The sequence below is a fragment of the Chrysochloris asiatica genome, unplaced genomic scaffold (genome assembly GCF_000296735.1).
Source record: "Chrysochloris asiatica unplaced genomic scaffold, ChrAsi1.0 scaffold00220, whole genome shotgun sequence".
In the NCBI taxonomy this organism is placed as follows: Eukaryota; Metazoa; Chordata; class Mammalia; order Afrosoricida; family Chrysochloridae; genus Chrysochloris; species Chrysochloris asiatica.
In genome coordinates, this window is record NW_006408738.1 from 3,738,447 (window position 1) to 3,753,886 (window position 15,440).

General features: G+C 45.7%; 1 protein-coding gene across 2 annotated transcripts in view; it reads left to right on the forward strand.

Annotated features, from left to right (window-relative positions):
- LOC102825439 (LIM and senescent cell antigen-like-containing domain protein 1-like) overlaps positions 1–15,440 on the forward strand; it is a 62,571-nt gene that overhangs the window by 21,008 nt on the left and 26,123 nt on the right. Inside the window, exons 1-2 of one of the 2 annotated variants that reach the window (XM_006873034.1) lie at positions 7,214–7,395; positions 12,373–12,532. In XM_006873034.1, the coding sequence (XP_006873096.1) occupies positions 7,214–7,395; positions 12,373–12,532 (342 nt within the window). Of the gene's footprint in view, positions 1–7,213; positions 7,396–12,372; positions 12,533–15,440 lie in introns of those variants that run through there. The other variant, XM_006873035.1, reaches the window with a different exon arrangement.

Genomic DNA, 15,440 nt, shown 5'->3' on the forward strand with positions numbered 1-15,440 from the left:
TGTTGTGTTGTGTACCATGTTGTTGAGTACCATGTTGTTGTGTGCCATGTTGTGTTGTGTACCATGTTGTGTTGTGTGCCATGTTGTTGTGTTGTATACCATGTTGTTGTGTTCTGTACCATCAAGTTGGCTGTAACTCACAGCGACCCCGTGTAGAATTTCTGAGAGTGGGTGGTGGGTTTGAACCACCGACCTTGTGGTGACCAGTCCAGTACAGCGCCACAGCAGGGCGCACAAGTAAGAAAATGTGTGCGTCCCCTCTCTCTCACGCTCTTGCCCCTTGTTAATGAGTGTTTTCTTTTTGCTTGTTCAATTAAGAATTAGGAAACTATTTTATTTTAACAAGTAAGACATGCTGGCCCTGTTAGCTGCAACCCCATATCATTTTCGGGCTGCCCTTGGCCTCTTCCCCCACTGTCTGTTGAAGGAAAATGCAGTGCATTTGTCGTGAAAGCTGGGCAGTGGGAAGGAATGGACCCACTCACTACCTGTAGTTATGTGTCATGCTTGTTTCGTTTTTAATGGTCTGGGGAAATCAGACTCAGTTTTCTCTGTGAGTGGGATAGCGGATCACAGTGGAAATAATTCATTTGCCATGTGACAATTTCACCAGTCTGTCTCAACACTTTGAACATCGCAGTGTGACACGGAAGCCTCTGATTGAAGTCATTCGTGTAGTTGCTACTGCCCCGTGCCTGCTGTAGTGACCTTTTTCCTTTGTAAGAGTCCCAGGTTTTAGAGGGGAATGATCAAAATGTTCAGCTCGGCTTTTTAAAACACCATAGGTGAAATATTTGGTAGTGATATATGTAACTCAATCATTGCTTTTTTATTTTAATTATGAAAATACATCGTTTTTTTCAACAGCTGTGTTTCTAGCTTTGAAGGGCCGGAGCCCCTGGAAATAGCTGTAATTTTTTTTGGTGTCTTATCTCTAAGTAGGTTATTTATCTTGGGCTTGTGACTTTTGTCAAAGATGGAATTTGTTTTGGCTGGAATCACGGGGTTAGCTAGACTAATGGAATTTGATGCTTGGCAACATTCTTGATAGAACACTAGGAGTGGGCTGACTTCACATCCAAGATGCTGGACTTTGCCGAATCCTCGCCTGCTGCATGGGACCCTGCCCGGAGTGGACGGCCACAGGCAGGTGATCGGAAGATGATGAGTTGAAGTAGACATGGCTTCGAGGGATGAGCGAGGTTCAGAGCTGTCCGGTGCAGTCTTCCCAAAGGCCTCGGTTAACCATGGGTTTGGGGAATGCCAAACACGTTCCAGGACCCCAAACCGACTCTGTGACCCTTAACAACAACAATAAACACATTACACAACCCCCTGGGAAGGGCCTTCAGGCAAGCAGAGTGGGCAGAAATTCTGTAGCTCAGATCTGCACTTGAAGAATCTTGCAGGAGACACCTGAGAGGACCCACTGTTGAGACAGACAGGGGGGTTAGAAAGCAGCTTCTCACTCCTCCACCAGTGCTGCCTGAATGTCCCCTGGAGTGGCGGGAGTAATTTCAGTCAAGGGAGTAAGGAGCTGTCTTTTTCTCAAGGTTACAGTCACAAGCTAAGAGGGCCATCTGTGTTACTTAGAGCAACAGGAGTAAGTGCCAGAAATGGTTGAAAAGTCACCAGATGTCGGGATCTAAAACTTGAGCAGTTTATTCATTTGACCGCATATCACCCCCTTATCTTCCTAGAAAGATGGCATATAACACATTTCTCTTGTGTTAGTCTCTGGTAGCTAAATAAAACAATGTCCACAGGGCTTTTAGGAGAATGTTGTTGTTTAGTGCCATTGAGTGGGTTCTGACTCATGGAGACCCTGTATAGGGTTTCCAAGGAGTAGCTGGTGGGTTTGAACTGCCAACCTTGTGGTTCGCAGTCGTGTGCTGATCCTTCAGCACTTAGGTGAATAATGGCACCGGTTGTGGTGCTCTAGGATCCGCACTGGACTGGGAACCACAAGGCCAGCAGTTCAAACCCACTAGCTGCTCCTTGGAAACCCTACACTTGGTAGGCCAAGTCGTAAGCCCTACACTTTACAGCAACAACCTTTCAGTAAGGAGCGTGGTGGCATAGTGGCTTAAGCGTTGGGCTGCTCCCCCAGCAAATCCACCTTGGGAGAAAGATGGGTTGTGCACCCATAAAGATTCTCAGTCTAGGAACACCTAAGAAGCAGTTGCTCTGAGTTAGAATCAACTCGACTGCAGTGGCCTTGGTTTTTGTTGTTACCATTCAATGAAAGAACCCTTGTGGCTTAGTGGTTACGTGTTTGGCTGTTAACCCAAAAGTCAGAGGTTCAAACCCGCCAGCTGCTCTGTGGGAGAAAGATGTGGCAGCCAGCTACCACGAAGACTTTGTTGGTGTTAAGTGCCATCGAGTTGTTTCCAACTCATAGCAACCCTGTTTCCAAGGAGCAGCTAGTGGGCTTGAACTGCCGACCTTGTGCTTCACAGCTAGTGTGGATCCTACAGCACCACCCCGGGAGTCTTCTCTGACCTGTGGGTTCACGATGAGTTGGAGTCAATTCAGCTACCGTGAGTTTTGTCTCTTGGTAAGCTTTCAGAGCCGCAAGGTACTGTCCCTCTTTGGGGCAGTGTTGTTGTTGCTGTGGTGAAGTACTCTGGAGTTGGTTTCGACTCATAGTGACTCTATATAGGGTCTCCAACCAAGCAGCTGCAGGTGAGTTTGAACCTCTGGCCATGTGGTTCAAACCGACCTTTATCCCACTGTGCCGTACCAGGGACTCCAGTCCCTCAGAGTGCTAAGGACATACAAAACCTCCTTGTTCACTCAGCACTGGTTGTGGAATTAAAAGTCTTATATATGTGCTTACCTAAGGAGCTCTGTTAGTGTAGTGATCGTGAAGTGAGCTGCTGACCTCAAGGTCAGCAGTTCGAAACTACCAGCAGCTCCGTGGGAGAAAGATGAGGCGTTCTGCTCCTGTAAAGATGTACGGCCTCGGCAACCCTGTACAGGGTCACTATGGGTCAGAACCGACTCCACGGCACACAGCCACCACCAACCAGCCACACAGTAGAAGAATCCATGCATTCTGTCGCCACAGAGACTGATTGTAATCACAGAGTATGTGACATTTATTGTCTTGTTGATTTATGTAACAAGTGGTTACTCACTAGAAATAGTGGGCTAGACACTTACTAGTATACTCTGTGTGGCTTATGTGTCATGAGCACAAAGTAAGAATCTTGTATGTTCAGTGATGATGTGAATAAGGTATAAATAAGTAAATAGTGGAGCAATGTGAACTTACCTTTTTAGGAAGGCGTCGGCAGAAAACAAGGCTCCAGGTTGTGATGGAACACAAATTGAAATCTTTCAGCAAACTGATGCAGCATTGGAGGCACTCACTCATCTCTGCCAAGAAATCTGGAGGAGATCCATATTGGTGACCCAGTGGAATGCGGACATCACTGAGCAATGTCATTAATAGTGACATGCAAGTAAACTTTTCCTGAAGATAATTTGAAAATTGCTGCATCAGTGCATCGGCAGAGAACTGCCAGAGGTTCAAATCAGATCCAGTGCTCATCCAACAGCGCCATACCAGGACTCCAGATACAGACGTAACTAAGACAGGGATCCCGTGTCATGGTGCTTGCACTTTGAGCGTGTGAAGTGAGGCTGAAAAAGGGTGAACAGTGTGTACCCATGTCTCCTGGGGGCTGTTTGAACTGAGAGGAAGGGAGGTCACTCAGTGATTCCAGTGTCCAGCAGCAGTACCCCAGTGTGGATGGAATGTTCCCACAGGAGGAGCCAGTATGGAGTCAGGGGGCGCATTATTCTTAGGGAGCATGCAGTGCCTGGGAGCTTCTGGTTGTTGGTAGACAGCTACAGCAGTTGCTGGAAGCCTCAGTGAAGGGTGAATCTCACAAGAAGGTAACAAACAACAAAAGCATGGGACTTTGAGTGTTAATTTGGAACCTTCATTTACTAGCCGGGTGGCTTTGGACAGTCACTTCGCCTCTCTGAGAAGATAGGCCTAGTACTGTTCATTCTTTATGGACTCTATGAAAGTTTATCGTAAACTGGCAAGTTGGAAGCATGACGGTAGTGATTGGACCATTATTTCTTTCCCATTAAATCATTATCTAGAATCTTCTCCCTGGGGAAGACAAATGCCCATGTTTGTGGAGTTGGCCCCAGTACACTGACATGGAGAATCAAAGATAATGGAAATGCAAATTGATTTTGAGTTTTGCCAAGAGGAGAATCTTAGGTGACATTGAAATGTAAATAGAAGATAATCTGATTCAGAGAAAAGGGGACCATCCTTGGCAAACCCATATGTGGTGCCCCCCTCCCTCTAACCCTATGCTTTATGTTTCTGGGGTCGGAGGGAGTCTGTGTATTTGTATACCTATGTCTGTCTGTCTGTCTGTCTCTGGTTCTCTTTCCTTCCCTGACTCCTCTCTTTCCCACATGGTCGTTATAAAAATGAAAACTAGGGAAGGAAAAATAAAAGCCCTAAGATTGGTATTTTGGGCCGTTTACAATGGTGTTTCACTTGTTTGTCTTCATTAGGCGTTGGGCCTGGGGAGGCTCTGCAGTCCACAGCTTTAAGTGCCCCTGAGACCTCTAAGGGTCCAGAGCCGATAGACCTCGTGTCATTTCTGCTTCTGATCCCATTTTGCCCCACTCCCTAACCTTCCCTAATTCACCCTAATTCAACTTCCATGGAAGTTCTTTAATGATTTTCATTAAAAACATAGACTCTGGAATCAGAATTCCTTGATTTTAATCTTGGCTCAACAGAGGGGTATTAAACTTCCTGTGCCTCCATTTCCTCTTCTGTAAATAGTACCTCCCTCAAAGGGATGTGGGGAGGATTCGTTGATAAGCCCTTAGTAGCTCCCAAGTGTTATTTATAAAAGTTCTTTCTAGAGACTCTCAGCCGCATGATTCTCTCCTTGCTGCTACTATCGTAGCTTGCTTACGTCCGGTGTCCAGCTCTGCTGACCGTTGTTCCGTTTGTCTTCTGCTTTAGATTGACTTTTAGATTCCCCTTGGTACCTGGATTTTGGTCGGATGACTCCGTAGCACTAAGAGAACGAGGGTTTGAGAAAGATTCGGAACCCTGCTGTTGCCCATGATACACCACTGTTATCATTATTGCTAATACCACTACAGCTGGAAGGATCCCTGGTAGTGTAGAGGATTGTGAACCGGCCTGCTAACCACAAAGTCAGCAGTTCAAATCTCCCTGTCACTGCGCCAGAGACAGTTGAGGCTTTTCTGCTCTTGTAAAGATTTACAGCCTCAGAAACCCTGTCTGTCTGAGTTGGAACCAGCTCGATAGCACACCACCACCACCACTGGAAGATGTGGAAGGAATATGTACAGCAGGAAAGGCCATAATGTGCTTTTTAATGGTTAGAGGATAATGTCATCGTTAGGATTCCTGGTTTTTGCCCAGGTGGCCCGGGTTTGACTCCCGGTGTGAGAACGCCAACACTAGAAAACCTCTGGTAGAGTAGTGGTTGCTTGTGGGGCTGCAGTGTTCAAGGTCAGCAGTTCGAAACCACCAGAGCGGCTGTAAATGAAAGTTCACTTAAACACTTTTGTTGGAGTCCTGGTGTGGCGCTGTGGGCTAATGCGTCAGACTGCAAAGTCGTTTGAACTGCAAGGTCAGCAGTTCAAGCTCACCAGCTGCTCCTTGGAAACCCTATACAGGGTCGTTATGGGTCGGAATAGACTCGACAGCACATCACATCAACAAGAAATCATGATAAAGACCAAGACCTTTGGCTTACTGAGTTACCCAGCCCTGGGTATTTTCAGGCCTTCATATACGTACAGATGGTGTACATATATGTACATGGTGATTCAGGAAGACCAGAGAGGAACGGATACATTTGGATTACGGTGTTGGTGGAGAATATTGATTGCTAAAAGAGAGAACAAATCTTGTCTTAGAAGAACTGCACAGCTAGTCCAGAATGTTCCTTAAAAGCAAAGATGGTAAGCCTTTGTCTCACACACTGTGGACACGTTATCAGGAGTGACCCTCTGTGGAGAAGGACATCATACTTGGTGAAGTGGGAGCTCATTGACTAAGGAAGACCCTGCAGGAGATGGACTGGCACAGTGGGGGCAGCAGTGGGCTCAAGCGTGACCCGTTGTTAGGATGGTCCAGGACCGGACAGTGTTTGCTTCTGTGGTGCAAAACCGGCACAGGGACACCAACCAACACAACCGAACCCAACAAACACAACCACAACAAACCACCCAAAAACAAGAAAAAACAACGCAATAACCAAACACAAACACTGATCGGAATCACAAAGAATCCAACAATTACAGCATAGATGAAGCACGGAACAACTGGGGACTAACAAGAAAGACTGCGAAAGACACTTAAAACGATACGCTGTCGCGCCAAGCTCACAAGACAACAAACAAAAAACCCCATACAGGCACACAGGAGGTAAAAAAAAAATAAACAACAAAAAACAACAACAACCAAAAACCACAGTCCTAGGAAGGCGCCAGAAGAAAACAACGCTACAGGAAGTGAAGGAACAAAAACAGAAACAGCACAGCAAACCGACCAAGCACTCCACACAAACACTAAACACTGCCAAGAAAGCTCGAAAACAACCAGATGGCAGACAAAGACAAAAGCGGACAAAACTCAAAAAAAAAAAAAAGAAACACAAGAAACTAAACGGGACAGAAAGAAAAATGGAAAAGGCAAGTCGACCCTGAGAACTACGGGGTCCGGTTTCTGGTGCTCCGCAGCGTGTATACCACCTGGATTAGAAATGCGGGATTTTGGGGGATGCTTACAAGCTCCCCAGAAGAGTGTTGTGGCCCCCCCCAAGGCTGAGACATACAGTGATGGTGTTGTGTAACCCTGATGACCAGGCTTTCTCTTGGAGTCCTACAAAGCAGCCCTCTGTTGCTGTAGTGCAGTGTTTACATCCATGTTCCACCGAGAAGGCTGTGCAATGTTTTCCTGACTCTTCTGAAAGGCCCAGTAAATCCCCACGGCCCTGCTGGCTGCCTGCTTTTCGGCCGGAGCTCTTAACTTGAAGCCGGGTGGCGGCCTGGCAAGGCTCCCCTGCTGACGTACGTGGGAGAGTGGGAGTGACCCCGGCCTGGGAAGTGGGCGTCCAGGACATTGTTTCTCCTGCTTCTGTGTCCTGCTCCGCACTTCCCGGGGCTCGGAGCTCGCAGACCCTCCAGGATGGCTCTCTCGGGCAGAGGGCGCCCCCACGCTATCCCAGAAAACGAAGAGCTCCCCCCGACGGTTCTCAACAACGTCCACGAAGCTAATGGGCTTGAAGATGAGCGGGCTGTGTCCAAACTGCAACGCAGGCACAGTGACGTCAAAGTCTATAAGGAGTTCTGTGACTTTTATGCGAAATTGTGAGTGTCTCCTGTCCCCTGAGACCTACCCTCCCTTGGGGTCTGACTTGGCTAAGACTGTTTCCTGTACTTACAGTGACACTTTGTCTTTGTGTAAAAACCTTTCAGTAGATGAGATGGGAATGGGTGGAAAATGCCACCTGTAAAATAAAAGTAATTAAGTCTCTGTCCACGGTCAAAGGGGACATTTCTATTACATGGTCTAAAGAAGGGACGTGTCAACTTTTCTTTGGGAGGAGTTATAATAGAAAGGCTGTATGCTCTAAAACGTCACAGAGACCAAGGGACTGGGAGGGGAGTGGGTTAAGAACTAAACACTGTTGATAAAGAAATATTTTTTGTTGTTCTTATGTTTAACAGCCTGCAATTTGAAACAGGCTAGTTGATTTTCAGAGCATTGTGTTGACAGGACTGAATGGCCATATATGTGTACACATATGTGGGATGTATGTGTCGGGGGAGTAGGAGAGGCTGGTAAGGAACTCTAAATGCTTAGTCTAAATGCCTCTTTTCGCAAACAGCTTTTTAAGTTTTTTCTACTATAGTGCAAAGTAGTCTTTAAACGAACTCAAGTAGGATTGTTGGCCTGATTAAAAATTTTGAGCTAGAATTACTACAAATCCCACATTTGTCAATAAGACATTAGGACAAGCTAGCAGCCCCTTTCCACATGCTCTGGTAACCCATCTGTGTGAGAATGCACCTAAAGGGATTTCTTCTCACCACTCATGAATAGCTCTGCTTAAGAGTAACGGGGGAGTTCTCATTATGACACGGTCAGACATGTAACTACTTTGTGAATTCTCAAGGTGATTTTTGAGACAGTTCCATTGTAAGACCAGAAGATGCATGCTACATGTTCTAGTAAGCAAAGCATTTGAATAAAGAAAACGCATGTCCTATCTAGTTGCTGTTGTTACATGCCGTCGAGTTGGTTCCAACACATAGCAACTCTGTATAGAATTTCCAAGGAGCAGCTGGTGGGTTTGAACCGCTGATCTAATGGAAAGCTAGGGGATATAAAATTTTCCATGTGAAATTGATTTGTAGAAATAAGTCAATTAAATCAATTATAATTGATCAGCTATAAAGATTCTATACTAAAAATACATGTGTTTTAGTGAAAAATCTTTTTCTGAAAAATTAGTTAATTATGGTAAATTGAACAATAGCATGATTGACTCTTTGATTCCATTTCGTGACTTTTGTTCCGACAAGTTTCTTCGAATGCTCCTGTCTTATGTTGCTTCCTTTTCTTGCTTTTCTGGTAATTTAAAGGAATATCAGCCGTCTGCCATTGAGTTAATTCCAAATCATAACAACCTTGTATAAAGCTGTGAGATGCTTCTCTATACAGGAGCTGAGAGGGTCCTCTTTCCCACGGGGAGTGACTGGTGGGTTTGAATCACTGGCCTTACAGTTAGCAGTTCAGTGCTTATCCTATGGTGCCACCCGGATTCCTTACTAAAATGGACATTGCATTATTTCCCTAAAGCTGGTTTATTATTGCCCGGTGTGGGACATAAGTGTGTATTTGCTCTTATAATGTGTCTGCTCAGTTCCTAATTCTGTTTGAGTATTTGAACTTGAATAGAAGCTGTCTATAATCCAATGGAACATCCTGTGGCAACATGCAAGCCACTACAGGACCACCAACTGGCAGGTTTCAGCAGAGCTTCTAGACTACAACAGGGGAGAAAGGGCTGGTAATCTGTAGACCCTACAAATCACCAGAGTGCTCAGGACTGCTGGATGCAAAGGGAATCTCTCAGTGGCTGTAAGAATGGGCAAGCATGACCGGTCCCTGTTTTGTCATGTACGGGATTGCCAGGAAGCCAAACCAATCCAACAACAGTATAATATCGTGAAATATACACAGTTCAGAGGTTCTCAGACTTTCTGACTTTATACTCTTAAATACATTGAGCATGCTGTTTTATTAGAAATTAAAACTGAGAAAACAGAATATGAATTCATTTAACATAAGAAATGGATTACCTTTTAATATTACCCATGGATATTTGTGTGAAAAAGAACTCTTTTCCAAAGCAAAAAGAATTGAGTGGGAAGAAAGGCATGGTTTTGCATTTTTGTAATTCTATTAGTGTTTTTCCTGATGAAAGATAGTCTCCCATCATCCTCTCTGCTTTTGCGCTCACCCAATTTACAGGTGTTTTAGATAAAGTCTGTGAAGAAAAGGTGGCTTCCCACAGATAATGTAGTTGAAAAGGGTCACTATGACCCCACATTTTGGGAACTGCTAATCTGGCACACTCGACCACGAGGTCGATTTGAACTGCAAGACTGACAGGTCAAATGTACCAGTCGCTGTGAGTCAGAACTGACTTCATAGCTCTTAACAACAACAAAAATCTAAAGTACAGTCAGAGTGCACCTTAGAAACCAGGATGGCTGGACTTGGTGTCTCATACTTCAGACCTGTTCTCAGTGGGCCCAGCCCTTGAGGCAGGACATCATGCTTGGTAAAGTGGGGGGTCAGCGAGGACAAGGAGGACCCCCCAGAGGTGGTCTGTCACGGTGGCAGCAGCAATGGGCTCCAACGTTGTAATGATTGTGACAGCGGTACAGTCCTGGGCAGTGTTTCTTCCTGTTGTTCACAGGGTTGCTGTGAGTCAGAACCGAGGACAACAGCAATTTAAAGTCAGTGGAGTTCTGGTGTGGAATAGGATAACCATAAGGTCAGCAGTTCAAGCCCACCAGCCACTCCTTAGAAACCCTACACAGGGTGGGTCACTGTGAGTCAGAACTGACTCAACCACACCTTAAAGCAATTTCATATCCAGGCCTATTCAATAAAGTTGAGTTTTGATTGATACAGGATTGTGAACGGTACGTGTTTTCCACATGGAGTTAATGATGGCAAGACGACAGAACAGGAAGGCTGTTCTTGGACACTTTGTGAGAGAGAAAGCAGACGGCAATATCAGTGTTGCATTGGGTTGGGGGGGGTAGGCGAAGCCCAGTAGTGACCACTTCACAACACAACTCATTTGCCTGTAAAATGGCGTCTTCCCCTTCCACTCAGCTCATGGGGTTTTGGTGAAGATTCAGACAGACTGGTAGCAGCTTGGCAACACGGATTGCTTACATTTCAGGGAAGTTGAGCGCCGCACTCACTCTTAAGTGGGAATCTGAAAAGGGTTACAAAAATGGGGGAACTCACAAAGGACACAGGCTCTGCAAATGGACCTCCCTCCGCCACTTGGAGGCCTTTCAGAAACAAACAGGTGTTTTTTGTGAAATCCATGGCTGGGTGGTGGGGGTGTTGTGAGGCCTGCTTAAAGCCTAAATGATTATCTAACGGGGAACCCCCTACAGGGTCGCTAAGAGTCAGAACCAACTTAACGGCACTTAACAACAACATCTCTGTCAAAACCTTTTACTTTCCTTCTTCCAAATTGCACAATGTTGTTGTTAGGTGCCATCGAGTTGGTACTGATTCATAGCGACCCCATGCACAAAACACTGCCCGGCCCTGCACCAACCTCACGATTGTTGCCACATTTATGCCCATCGCTGCTGCCACAGTGCCTGTCCATCTCATTGGGGGTCTTCCTCTTTTTCTCTGACCTTCCACTTCACCAAATTGGTACCTCATGACAATATGTCTGAAGCATGAGAGACCAAATCTGGCCATCCTGGCTTCCAATTGTGAGATAGAATTTGGGAGGTGTGGCGCTGTGGGCTAATGTGCTGGACTGCAAAGTCGGTTTGAACCTCAAGGGCCACAGTTGCTCTTTGGAAACCCTATACAGGGTCGTTATGGGTTGGACCGACTCAGGGCACTTAACAACAACAACATACAATGTGTCTATGTGTTTTAAAGTTTAGTGGAATTCTTAAATACTAAGAATCACTTGGGAATTTGTTAAATTATAGATTCTGGTTCAGTGTATTTGGGATGGAAATGCAAATTATCAGCAAAGGGCCAACCCCAGTGTATTGGTTTGAAACCCTGGGGAAAGGCCAAAGTCTGACTTCCTCAGTATGTTCTTGACTGCCCATCTCACGGTCCTGATTTGTCAGTCTTGGTGACGTCTCTGTCATGTCCTTTCAAGTGTTGTAAAGTGATGTTGTTGTTGTTAAGTACCCTGGAGTCTGTTCCTACTCATAGTGCCCGTGCACACAGGGTTTCCGAGGCTGGTAGTTTCGAACTGCCGACCTTGAGGCTAGCAGCCCGATTCGTAACCACTACGCTACCAGAGCAGATCCTCTTATGTCATTGATCCTGGAATTCTGAGCTGGGTGAACTAAATTCTAGTCCTTTGTCTTCCGTTGCCTAGCTAGCTTTGTGACTTGGGGCTAGACAGTTTTCCTCACTGCAGCTTCATTTCATCCTCAATAAAATGATCTTTTTAATATAATGTTCTGTGATTTTAAAAGACAGTATTCAAAAGATTCAGTAATCTTAGTGTTTGGTGTTTGTTTTAGCAATTATTAATAAGACGACGGCTTCTTGAATGGTTGTACGGGTGACTTTAGCAGCGGCTTTTGATCAGGTTTAATAAAAACGAAAACTCGTGCCTAGGATCTGATAAAGGCCTTCCGTCCACATGCTATGTAGGTGCTGTTGTCAGAGAGAAAGAAACGGACTTTGAGGTGTTCACTTTGGGTTAAAATATTAGCTGTTTATCAAGCTGTAAACCTGAGCTCTTTGAGGCCGTTTGTCCTGTATCTTTGTTCCTAATGCCCAGCACGTGGTAGTCAGTCATCCATAGTGCATTTAGTAGCCGTTAGAAAAAGGGTCAAAACTGGCGGCCCTTTCCGAACCTAAGATCCTGGGTTAAAGAGACTGGAACAATTTGAGTTAGAGTTCTTAATGCAAATAAGAAATGATGTGTGTGAACCATGATTTTTGTGATCAGATCGAATTTAGTCCTCAGTTCTTTGTGCTGTTTGGTCTTGAATGTAAGAAAAGGTTTTCAGTTTGTGACTTTCTGACCTTTTCTGTTACAGCAACATGGCCAACGCCCTGGCCAATGCCACTTGTGAGCGCTGTCGAGGGGGTTTCGCACCCGCTGAGAAGATCGTGAACAGCAACGGCGAGCTGTACCATGAACAGTGCTTTGTGTGTGCGCAGTGTTTCCAGCAGTTTCCAGAAGGACTTTTCTATGAGGTGAGTCCACCTGGGCCCTAACACGAAGACATTCTCCCCGCTTCTCTTCCTTTCCTTGTAACCGTTTCCCTTTCCCTTGTAAGGAAATCTTGCTTCATTTGAAATTTCAGTATCAAATATTAAAAGAGCAGATTGAGTATCACTGGTATCTTTCAGTGACATAGATGAAAAACGTGGGTAGCCCCTCCATTTACAACCTTTTCTGTTTCAAAACCCACATCACCTTGGGCCTTGACCTGTTGGATCTGAACCCTCCAGCTCAGCATGCAGAATTCTCTCAACAGTTTCTGCCACCATGTTTTTCCTTTCTCCACTCAGGTTTCCACCGGCTTGGCCCATCACGTATCTTTCTGATCCCTTCTCGAAGGGCCTCACTGAACGTCCTCTTGAGCTGAATGTCTGCCCCTTGGTCCGTGATTGGCATTCACTCATCCTCTTCCATCTACCCACGCAGATTCCCTTAACAAAATGCAGGGGAAGTTTTCTTGTGGTTTCTATGTTGGTGTTGGTGTGAAGTGCCATTGAGTCTGTTCTGACTCCTAGAGACCTCATATGGGGTTTTCAAGAAGCGGCTGATGGATTAGAACCACCGACCTTATGATTCAAACTACCTTGAGGCATTGGCTGTATGTGTCTTCCTTTCCCAGTGTTCCCTACAGAGAGGGTGCTCCGGATGTATGTATTGGGCTGCGAAGAAGTGTCACAAAGAGGGGTCCTGGTTTCTGTAAAGGAGCTGTGGTAGAATAATGGTTACGAGTTGGGCTGCCAACCTCAAGGTCAGCAGTTGGCTCCTATAAAGATTTATAGCCTTGGAAACCCTGTGCAGTCTCGCTATGGGTCGGAACCGACTCCATGGTACTTTCTAAAGAAGATTTTGTTTGAAAATTTTGGGGGGGCGATATACGGTGTTTACTTAGCTCTTCTCAGTATCTTGTGTTTTTTTCCCTTTTCCAAACACGTTTCTCTTGATCCTGTGGTTTACATGGCCTTTGTAGTCATTCTCACCACTGCTGAAATTTTTGAGACTGGTCTGGGGAAGATGATCCGATGTTCCAATGTCATAGATGAAAAACAAGACTAGTGTGTGAGAGAGAGCATAATCCTTACATACCTGTATAGAAACGTTGATGTGTTTCTCTAAATGATCATGTATGTATGTATGTAGAATTATGTTATAACCATAGATGGTTGTCCTTGGATTTCTTCCTTTGTTGAACAGATTTTTAAATTCCCCTATTTATAAGCCATTCCTGAGGAAGGAAAGGTAATTTTTAAAGGTCATTAGTAAGTCAATTCTTTGGCAGTCGGGCAGCATTTTCCTATAGAAACAATGCCATGGTGGCAGCCAGCTCTCCAGGCCAGCCCACAGAAAGGCGGTTTAACCCATTGTGGGCACAGGAAGTACTAAACAGCCACTGCCGTGGATGTAGTAATGCATGGTGGGAGCCAGATTTCGGAGTTTGAGCTGTGTTTTCCACGAGTGTACATTGTTGAGTTCCTACTATGTGCCCGAAACACCATTTCCTACAACAAGAGCTTGGGAAATAGGATCCGTTAATCTTTTTCTCTTTTCTTTCATTTCTTCCAAACTCCCTGGGCAGAGGGAATCGGATTTTGTCCACCACAATAGCTTTGGGGATGTGAAGGGGCAGGAGAGGTGCAGTGTGGGAAGAGGAGCTTCAGCACTGAAAGTGGTGGCATATCAGGGTTAGAGGTCATGGCTGGGGTTGTGGGTGGAACTGGTACTGGAAATGACAGAGGGGTAGCACCTGGAGGCTGTGGTCTACAGTCAGATAAAGAACTAGAACTTCCTAGGAACTCCGGCAGCTACGTGAGAAAGAGAATTTCTTGTGTTATTGTTGGTCGGGTGGGTTGCTTCTTATTTGGGGTCAGAGATTCTAACTAAGAACCTAACTTCTGTGGATTAGAGGTGAAACTCTGTCAAAACCAGTCACACATGGGGACCTGGCAGGGCTGTGGCAGGCAATGCGAGCTGGCGTTGGGGGGATCGTTAACCTTCAGATTGTGTAAACCCCCTCCTTATACTTAGTCTTTTGCTTTGGGACTCAGAAAGGTTGAAATGCCTTGGTCATGAATAGTTCTAGAACCTACGTTTGTTTTCTCACATCTTTCTGTTATATATTCATTTCACATGCACTATCTTTAATGAAGTGGGGCATTACAGTGAATGGAATCACAGAATCTTAGAGATTCTAAAGGAGCCATAGGGGAGAGAACTCAGAGAGCCAGGTCCTCGTTTTCTGAACCAACTTCTTGTTTCCCTGCCTACTCGCTGCCTAGTGTCTGCGGCCCCCCTGGAACACTAGCCCCCCATCAGTTTTCCCACACTGTCCTTCTCCTGCCACTTTGGAGTGAATACTTTTTGGGGTTACCTTCATGAAGAAGCCTGCGCACGGCATAAACGATAAACTCATCCTTCCATATTTGGGTTCTGGAATCCGTAAAGCCTTTTATGTGTAGCCAGAGGCCTTTACTAGGGCAGAATTTAAAGCATGACTCACCCTTGTTCCTGCCCCCTCCACCCAAACTCTCTTCTTTCCTTCTGTGGGTTCTGTGAAGACCCAGAGCTCGTTTATTACCGAGCTGTTGCCCCCAACTTAAGTGCTGTTAGGCCGGGAGGGCATCTGTCACCTTTACCACAGAGGATATCATTAAAACTCCTTTCCCAGGGATTTTCATCTGTAGCTTGCATGAGAGAATAAGAGTTTTCCTTCGGGTTGAGAAATGGGGGAGGAAAAGGTATCAGGACTTCCAGGAAAGCCCCCACACTTCCAGCTCTGCCCACCCAGTGTGGTGGATTTCACCGAGTTCCTGCCCCTGCGTTCTAGTGCTGCTGTGACACAAACACCGCGGGGGACAGAAACAGAGCGGGGAACAGAAACACCGC